Source organism: Triticum aestivum, chromosome 2B, assembly GCF_018294505.1.
Source record: "Triticum aestivum cultivar Chinese Spring chromosome 2B, IWGSC CS RefSeq v2.1, whole genome shotgun sequence".
Classification (NCBI taxonomy): Eukaryota; Viridiplantae; Streptophyta; class Magnoliopsida; order Poales; family Poaceae; genus Triticum; species Triticum aestivum.
In genome coordinates this window covers 611,661,777-611,671,236 of record NC_057798.1, presented here as the reverse complement: position 1 = coordinate 611,671,236, position 9,460 = coordinate 611,661,777, and the positions used below count along the sequence as shown (strand labels likewise).

Genomic DNA, 9,460 nt, shown 5'->3' with positions numbered 1-9,460 from the left:
TTAAATGAAAAAAAATGGGCTACGTTAAAATAAATTAAAAAAATTCTTCATAGAGGACAGTCGAAATAATTGCTTTTGTTGTCATGCAACGGGACCGTTGCACGGCGAAATAATTCCTTGTTCCCCTGATGCTGCGATGCGGGATGAAGGCTCCAAAGCCTTGAGATAAATTCGTTTTGTTTGCTTGCCGTTTCTGCTCATTCCTGGCCACCGGCTGCGTGCCATGCCAGGGCCATGTTTTTACTGGGCGGAAATAGGAGATTTCATTCCCACTCCATTCTTTTCTTCAACGGTGTCTTTGCTAGCTACTGGCACCCTCGATTGATTTGACGCGAGCATGACATCTTGGACGGCTGCGCGCAGCCCGATCCAATCTACTGCTGCGCGTAGTAGCATGCGACTTGGATTCGAGTAGCTGTTACTCCTAGTTTACACGGCTCCCGAAGATACAACTCCGAGCTAGCTTAGCTAGGTTTTCACTTGGCAGCGCCGCCCGAGCAGAGGTAGCTGCATGGTGGAGCTGGTGAGCACAGCACAGCATAGCACAGGCACTGCACTACGTTACGTTACGTGAGCTCATCACTGCTCGCAGCCATAATAAACCGACCCGGACGTGCATTGCATTGCATGCGTAGCTATCCACACACCGGGCTAAAACATGGGCCCATCGAAACGTTCCAAACCGCACAGGTTTTTCCTTCTCTCTACGGAACACCGAACCTCACAAGATGTATCTGCACAAATTGCGCGGCTACACTACGTACTCCAAGATGTTGGAGTCGAGGAAGGCCATGCATTTTCTGCGTTCGGTGCTGCCACGGGCCGGCGAGCAGGGGCTAGCCCTCTCCAGACCAAGTCCATCAAGTCGTTCACAAGTGTATAGCGCTACTACCACCTCCTACAGTAGTACTCCTACTATACTTCATGCTTGCAGATCGAGATGATGCGGTAAGCGTACGTATGTACTGTACTGTATGTCAATGGCGCTGCGCACAGAGCACTAAACCTGCCAGTCCCACATCAACCCGTTGCATTGTGCATCCGTCGTCCGGGCCGTACAGGGCTAGAGAGTACTCATACTAGGCGTCGTACTGGGCACCTACCTGTGTAGCCTATGCATGCGTGGCCAAACAAGGGAAGAAAGGCCGGGGCGAAACGAGTAACTCGGTGCGGGAACCAACAAGGCCTGAGCGTGAGCGATGCGTGACATGATTTGCCAAGGGAAGAGAATCCTGCGCCCAGAGATACTGCCACTGTGGGTATCCGTCTTCCCCGCGCCCACTCGTAGCACGTCGTACGTTACGTACGTATACATACATACGCTGGCACTGTTGCGCCCACCCACTGTCTCTCTGACCGGCACACCGCACATGACACACGTCGCTGTCCCCCGGTGGCGGAGTCAAAGGCTTTGGCCGGAGCCGTGGCCTCGGCCGCGCGTCTCATTCATTATGGCGAGGCGTGGTCACTGGCCTCGGCTTGGCCCATGGGAGGGAGGTGTCGTAGGGTTCTGCCTGTGTTCTGCTTTATTTTCAGGTGGTAAAACGAACGGGGCATGGCATGGCATGGATGGGGATCTGAGGGAGGTGCCTGGACCGGTGCATCCGGTTTGTCCCCTTCCGTTTGGTGCTCGCTCGCATGCACACTTGCAGCGGCACTTCAGTGAACTGTTGCTGGGTTTTTTTTGTGTGTGTGTATGAACGAACTTGTTCCTTTAAACTGCTGGCCTCGTTCTGAGAAGAAAAAAATATTGTTATTTTAGCACGAATAACATGCATGTGTGAGTGACACATCCATGAGCTCCCGTTGGAAGGGAAAAAAGAAGTGGTGTTCGGAGAGCAACAGAGAGAGAGAGAGATGTTGACTGGGCGATATAGCAGTAGATCCACATTGGGCTGGGAGGTGGTACGTACTCTATAATGGAGCAGTTGTCTTTTCCCTCGTAAAGAACCTCTCTCTCTCTCTGGTAGTATACGGTGGCAGTACAACGTCTGAACTCAATAAATCATGCTAATGATAGTAATGATAGCTACGACCAGTGCTCCGCTAATCCTAGACAGACGCAACCGTAATTATCACACAGCCCCTGCACCTGCAGTATCCAGACAGACGCAAGCTCTAGCCTCTAGCTCTAGCCATGCAAGGGAAGGGAGCGGCCACGGAGCACAGCACAACCAAGAAACCAAGGGGTAGAGCGGCGCCAAGGGCAATCAAGCTCCCACCACCACCAGTATAAAAACCAACTCCAGCCGTCTTGTCTTTTGCCACTCCAAGGTAGAAGAACAAGGGCAGCTTCGACAGAGGAGAAAGGAGGAGGAGGAGGAGGAGGAGGAGGAGCGACGGTGATCGAAAGGAAGCAGCCGCTCCTTGCCACAGCCAGACCAGAGATGGGGGGCAGCGTCAAGAAGCAGGAAGCCGTGAGGCGGTACGTCAGATCCCGGGCTCCCAGGATGCAATGGACGGCCGAGCTCCACAGAAGCTTCCTGCAGGCCATAGAGTGCCTCGGTGGAGAACACAGTGAGTTCCTTCCGCTCTTCTTCTTCTTCTTCCTGAAACGTATTCCTTTCCAAAGAATAATTGTTCTGCTTCTTCTTGTTGTTGCTCTTTCGGTTTGTTTCTCCCCGTATCCATTTTTTTCTCCTAGTTTTGCACCGGTTGTCTGCTGTGGTTGTAACTTGGTACCATGCTTGCTATTTTGTTGATTAGTTCTGGCATGAATCTAGTTTCTTGCCATGTCTGTTCTGTTGCCTGTTTTGCACTAGCCAGATCGTTGCAGCCGAGCTGTCCTTTGGGTTGTTCGTCTCCTTTTAATCTCTTTGGATCCTAATTATATCCTGGGCCTTGTTAATTTCAGATGCCACTCCTAAGCTGGTTCTTCAGGTCATGGGTGTGAAGGAGCTTACCATATCTCACGTCAAGAGCCATCTGCAGGTTATTTTCTCCAGTCGCCTGCACCCATCACTCTTGTATTTTCTTCCTTGCGGAGGAGCCTGCAAGACACTAGTACAAGACGGACTTCTCCCCGTTTGTTCCTTCTTTTGAACAGATGTACAGAGGCCCGAGCACTCGTAAGGCGAAGAAAGGTGAGAGATGAAGCTCTGCCATTTTAATTTCCATGCATCTTTCTTTACTGTTTCTTAGTTGAGAAATCTTTCTTTATTTAACCAGCCTAGGAAGTCTTTTTTATATATAAAAGAAGGGCTCTCCCCTTCCCTTTTTCATTAAAAAAACAAGCCTCGGAAGTCATAGGTTTTAGTACCTCCTTGTTTCTTGGGGATAAGAGATCAGGCCCTATTATTGTTATAAATTCGTTTGTCAACGCATTTTTAGCCCAGTTCCATCGGTTTTTTTTTACAATCTTCCGAAGCAAAGTTCACCTCCAAAACAATAGTACTACTGTAGAATGTTACACCACGAATAGTACTAGCAGCAGTGTTCACTTTCTTTAATTAAACATGAGACCAGATCGCCTCAAGGTCTGCGTGAGGCAACTCATTCGGTATTCATTGCCAAGCCTAGCCACATCCGCCACATGCTTATCACACTTGGCAACTAACCACTCATCGCTTCATCATGCATGCAGATCCTCTGCTCCAAAAGCTAGAAAGTTAATCTGCATGGGATTTTTTTTCCCTGTGCACACTTTAGATGTTGCTAGCTAATGGAAAGCCAAACCCCTTTCTTTCTTTCAGAGACGGAGGCACAGCTGCTGCAAAGGAGGCACTCATGTGCCGCTGATGAGCAGCAAGGAGGAGGCCCCAAGCCCTTCATGTGCCCACCTCTGAAAAGGTTTGTGCTAGCTCCAACCTTTTCAAACTTTGAACTGAGATGTGTTCAAGTTAAAAAGACAAAGCTTTTTGGAGGCCTAATCTTGACAAGAGAGCACCTTTTCCCCTGGGGTCATTGAAAAAACAGGGTCAGGACGGGGGCGGGGACGGAGGCCGCGCACGAAGCAGGCATGCAAGGAGGCCAAGGAATCAGTGGGATGATGACCAGCGGCGCTGTCAACCAGTACTCTATTGATGATTACTACTACATGCAAGCCATGGCCATGCAGAGGAGAATAATGGAGGGCCTCAGCTGTCAGAGGGATGCTGCGGCTGCTGCTGCTTCCAGCCTCCAGACCGTGGCATGTTTGGAGCAAGGATCTGGCGACTTTAAGGTACACATCTGCTGCAAAAGTAGCCACGATAAACATTGGGAAAGTTGATCTGAAGAAGAAATACCTTCTTTTGTCTTCAATTATTTCACACACCTTTTGCTTACGTGTCTCTTATTATCACTTGCGCACGTACAAATTGTTTGTTGATAATCTGATTTAGCTGAGCTCCTACGTAGCCACTTCATGTCCCTAGGCATTGGCCAACCAGAGTTTAGAATATTTTAATCGGGTTGCATGGTGCAATGTCATGACCAAACCATCCAATCCACAATGCTGCATGCCTGCATCTTGTGGGGCTTGTACTATGAGGGAGCTGAAATGTCCTGATTGACCGATGCACAATCTTTATCGTCCTATCAGGACTGTTGTATATCACTGTAGCATGCTCCGTAGACGACACTTCATTTATGTAGTTGCTGGTACATGTATCTGCCTACATATGCACACCCCACATAGCTAGGCTTGTGAATACCGTATTTGTACAAGGACAATGTAGCCCACCTTGCACTTTCAGTAATGGCATTTGATCTGCATTGTTCACTCCTGAGTCCTAGCACAGTTGTACCCGTCGGCATTCATCAGGATAATAATAGTCCAGGTAGAATTACAACATTAAAGCTCTTCTGGTGGTTTGCTCCGACTGGAAATTTCAGAAAACTGCACATGTCATTTAGCTTCTGAAACGCATAAATAGTACTAGTAGGAGTACTGGTGTACTAGCTCAGATCCTGCAGATCCTTGTGGTTTTACTTGAGCTAGGAAATTAGACACCTATATATCATAATGGTATGGTTGCATGCCAAGGAAGTAAATTTGAGAGTTACAACCAGCAGGAGTACCTCTCTGTTTAGGCCGTAGCTGGCATCAACTGATGCAGGAATTTATTCTTGACTGCAACCTTGCATTTGTTTTCAGCAGATAATCAAACCGGAAGCGCACTACTATCCTGGTCTTGTGGTGAAGAAGCTAGACCCCAAGGAGGACAGCAACGGGGCGGAGCAGTGCTCCCTGTCGCTCTCCCTTGGCCTGGACCCGAGATGCTTCCGTGCCGCCGTCTCATCGTCGTCGCCGAGCGAAGGCAGCTGCATCATCTCGTCGTCGTCGCCGCCGCCCCCGAGGAGGAGGAGCTCCAGCCACTACTCCGGGCACTCCGGCTGCTTCGACGCCCAGGGCATCAACTTGGAGCTCTCCCTGTCCATCTGTGGGTCGTAGACGACTGGCCGAAATTTTGTGCATCGATCTGTCTGTCCGTCACTCGTTTGGTGCATGGTGTTAGGATGATTAGGTAATGGCAGGTTGTTAGGTTAGGATTAGGAGTTCAGTGACGTTTATTAGAGTTAGCAGGTTACCAGGTTGCAAAGGCTATCTAGCTAGCTCCCCACTTTCAGGGCATCACGGTCGCACTGTTGCTTTCGGTCTTGGGCCAGAAAAGAAGAGGGGGAAAAGGCGAGCGAGGGAGATTCTTGCTTGGCCTCTGCATCTTTTCCTTTGCCTGAAACTGTTCGATCTCGTCACATGTAGCTTTCCGGAGTAGGGAGGGAGAACAGGTCCGGCTTGGCTGGCGAGATCAGCAGTGTTCCTTTTTGGTGTAGCCTGCTTGGTATGAGTACGTATACCTTGTTATTCCTTGCAGGTCAAAAAAACAAGAGGTAATAGCACCCCAGGTACCCTAACTTGCACAGGATGTGATGATCTAGTCCTAAACTTGCAAAATTTGACCAAGCCATACCCCAACTTGCATCTTATGTGATGTTTTAGTTTCAGGCCAATCACAGCGCGCCAATTGGCTGGGCCGGTCAGCGCGTGCAGTTTTGCACAAAACCCCCTGTCGTTTGCCTGATTCAACCCGCAGTATAGCACACCTGAATTAAATCTGGGACTAACCGGGGGCGGGGAGCGTCCATATTAGTACATGACGCTGTATAACATCTTCGGAGGAGAAATAGAGTACATATCTGCAAAGTGTTACTCATGCCTGACCAATGCCATGTTAACCAGTAAACTTCCAGACTTTCAGCAGCATTGGTCGAAGGCAAACTCACCGACGAGGGCCTCGAGTACGTCGTCCTTGATGGCGAACGCCTCGGTCCGGCACCCATCACACCTCGCCGCCGCCACCTGGTCCAGCTCCTTCTCCGCAGCACGGTCCGATGAAACATCGCTCCAGCTACCGATCTCTTCGGATATTTCCCTCTTCAGCAGGTCTTTGCTCATGGTGAGAGGCATTCGCAACAAAGCCTTGTACCCGCATTTCTCGAAGTCGCGGAACTTCGAGTCCAGCGACTCGACGATGCAGTCGAACAGGAAGTTGGTGCGTTGAAAGTTGTTTTCTTCCTGGAAGCTGAAGCTGCTCTCTGATCCATCGCCAAAGACGGCCTCAACGGTCTCCAGCATCTCAACGATGAATGAATGGAGTGATAGACTTGACGGTGTGCCACAGAAGAGGCTGTTGTCCAGAAGTAGCTCAGCATTTGCAATGGCTTCTCTGATGCTGTGGAGCCTGCCTTCTAGGAACTCAAAATCATGCTCTGGAGAACTCTGAACACATGGTATTTCTGCATTGCTGCCGTGATCATCAGTCTTCATTGTGTCGATGGACATGGACATATCTACGATTTCAAACTCTAGATTGAAGAGATCTTCCATTTTGTTCTCCATTGAAATAAAGAATTCAGTACTCTCTGCAGACAAAAGAAAAACCATACATTATCATCATAATCTATACTCCATTACACACGTCAAAACCTACTAATTCAATCCATTCTGTAAATCAGAATTGTTTTAAGCTTCTCTCTAAAGAGAGTTCATTTCAGCCGAGCAAAGTTAACTAGAAGATAGCGTAACAGAACACTGTCTTATAATAGTTCGAATATTAGTAATATATGTAAACTATTTGTTGTTTCTTCCGCTACTCATCGTGATACATACCTTTAATCTGCAACACCGCGTCAAGATGTGCACTAAAGCAATCAATTTCGTGGCCAAATGCATTTTATGCAAAACATAGCTATTCATTTAAGGTTTCGTCAGCATATAAACATATATTCTTACTTCAGATCAGCAACAGAAGTAGAGTAAATAAAGAGGAAACTTTATTTTGTAGCACACATTTTTTTCTTCAGAAAAGGCCTTTCAACCTAACTAAAAGTAAAATGGTTTGCAGGGGTTACTAGCTACTCCCTCCGTCCGAAAATACTTGTCATCAAAATGGATAAAAAAGATGTATCTAGAACTAATATACATCTAGATACATCCCCTTTTATTCATTTTGATGACAAGTATTTCCGGACGGAGGGAGTACAAAGTATCCTTACATCCTAGTACAACATTCAAGGTGATACTACAAAAGTATTTACCGATCTTTTCAGTTGGACTTCCTGAGGAGGAAGCATCGTGTGAGAAGCATGCTTCGAGGACAGATGTTGGGCTCGGCTGATTGGGCTCGTCATTTGTGCACGTAGCAGGAGAATCAGCCCTTGGTCACCCTGGAACTAGAACAAAAGAACATTTTCAAATTTCAATAGCAAGCTAGACAAAAAGTAGTGTGACCACTGATCACAGTACAATGAATGCCAAGTCATCCAAGTTGGTAAACCATTACTTCAGTAAAGACCAGGGAACATCCAATCACATTCCGAGGAACATTTTTTTAACAACAAATTCACAAAATGTACCAGGCATGGATTCATGTAAGTGCTCCCTTAGCAGTCTCTACGATTAGACAAAGTGATAAGTATAAGCACTACAATTTCATCGTATGGACATACTATCAAAGAGGTAATTTCATGATTGACTGATCAATATTGCTGAAGTAAACATAAGTAAGAGATATAAAAGGTTGACAAAATGAAGCAGTAGGGCAACGTCAAAACTGACCTGATAGCTCTTGTGAAACTCAGGTGATTGATCATTGGAATTGTATATAGTCTCAGCATTATTGAGAGGAGCCGATGAGTCGGAATAGTTCGTCTGGTCTGCAGCCTGGCGTGCCCCAGCTCTGCTGCGGGGCGCCGGGGTGACCGCGGTGCTGCGGCGAGGAGCAGGCGTACGCGATGGCCTGCAGCCTGGCGCTGGTCCTCGAGCTCTCGCGCGCGCCCGGCTCCGGCAGCCTCGACGCGGCGGCGTGTACGAGGCGGCTCCTCGCCGGCAGGTCGGCGCTGTGGTGGCTCCGCGGCGCGTGCGTGGGCGAGCCGGGCGCGGGCGGGCGCCGGCTCGGCGGCAGCATCACGACCACCGGCGCCGGCTCATTGTCTCCTCCCCCCGCTGACGCCTCCACCTTCCTCTGCTTCTGCGGCCTGGGCGGCGCGGCCGCGGCCGCGCGGGGGGCGGCGGGCCGGGACTCGAGGCCCATGAGGCGCGCGACGACGCCGGGAGGGGCGGCACCAGCTTTGCCATCGGCTCCAGCGGCCGCGCTCGGCGCGTGACGAGGAGGCTACGGGGCCGACGGAGAGGGCGGCGGCGGCGGCGCGAGCCTGCGGAGCGAGGAGCTGCGGGCGGCCGAGGGGAGCAGGCGGCGCGGGTTGAATCAGGCAAACGGCCGGGGGTTTTGTGCAAAACTGCGCGCGCTGACCGGCCCAGCCACTTGGCAGCCAATTGGCGCACTGTGATTGGCTTGGGACTAAAACATCACATGAGATGCAAGTTGGGGTATGGCTTGATCAAATTTTGCAAGTTTAGGACTAGATCATCACATCCTGTGCAAGTTAGGGTACATGGGATGCTATTACCTCAAAAAACAAAATGCAGGGGGCCGCAGTTCAAAAGTGTGCTTGTGCCATGACGTTGTTTCTACTTCCTGCTGTGCTGCTACTGGCGACCATGACGGCTCCTGCAGCTGCCACGAGAATACCCTGAACAAAGGAAAGGAGATTCCCTTTTCCCAAAAATCGCTACTGCATTTCTCGCTAGAGATCGAGCGTCCAGAGAATATATATAGGTGATGTTCTTTTAGGAGGCTACATCACCTCCTTGCTTGCTGGCGCCTCCTCCATAGGCAGCCGCATGCAGCACACAGAGCCAGCGAGCCTGCTTGGTGCAAGCCGGTCTCCGGCAAGAAAATGCCATGATCACTCCTAGTCCTAGTACAGCACCCACCTGCTTCGTGCAAGCCGGTCTCCAGCCGAAAAATGTCATGATCACTCCTGCTGCCGTATACAATGCTATTGCAAAACCGAACATGGCCAAGGGGCAGCAGGTGCAGGAATGACGAACACGATTTGACCAGGCTTCACTTAACACCTGCTCACTTGCCCTGAAATTCCTCATCAGAGCAGAGCCAAACAAGAGAACAACCAGATA

General features: G+C 49.7%; 1 protein-coding gene and 1 pseudogene across 2 annotated transcripts; one reads left to right on the top strand and one right to left on the bottom strand.

The window, feature by feature from the left end:
* Positions 1-2,055: 2,055 nt before the first annotated feature.
* Positions 2,056-5,887, top strand: LOC123046291 (myb family transcription factor MOF1). 2 transcript variants are annotated; one of them, XM_044469612.1, is made up of 6 exons: positions 2,056-2,517; positions 2,855-2,931; positions 3,047-3,083; positions 3,693-3,789; positions 3,916-4,162; positions 5,078-5,887. In XM_044469612.1, exons 1-6 carry the CDS (start codon positions 2,388-2,390, stop codon positions 5,372-5,374), a joined length of 885 nt encoding a protein of 294 aa, XP_044325547.1. In that variant the 5' UTR covers positions 2,056-2,387; the 3' UTR covers positions 5,375-5,887. The 2 variants fall into 2 exon arrangements, with proteins under 2 accessions (XP_044325547.1, XP_044325548.1); XM_044469613.1 differs by having other exon boundaries at positions 2,073-2,517; positions 5,081-5,887.
* A 23-nt stretch (positions 5,888-5,910) lies between these two features.
* LOC123039327 (uncharacterized) lies at positions 5,911-8,687 on the bottom strand (annotated as a pseudogene).
* Positions 8,688-9,460: the final 773 nt, after the last annotated feature.

Coding starts and splice junctions, on each gene's coding strand:
- LOC123046291 (XM_044469612.1), top strand. CDS start 2,388: ATGGGGGGCAGCGTCAAGAAGCAGGAAGCCGTGAGGCGGTACGTCAGA. Junction 3,084..3,692: donor CACTCGTAAGGCGAAGAAAG/GTGAGAGATGAA, acceptor TCTTTCTTTCAG/AGACGGAGGCACAGCTGCTG. Junction 3,790..3,915: donor ATGTGCCCACCTCTGAAAAG/GTTTGTGCTAGC, acceptor TTGAAAAAACAG/GGTCAGGACGGGGGCGGGGA.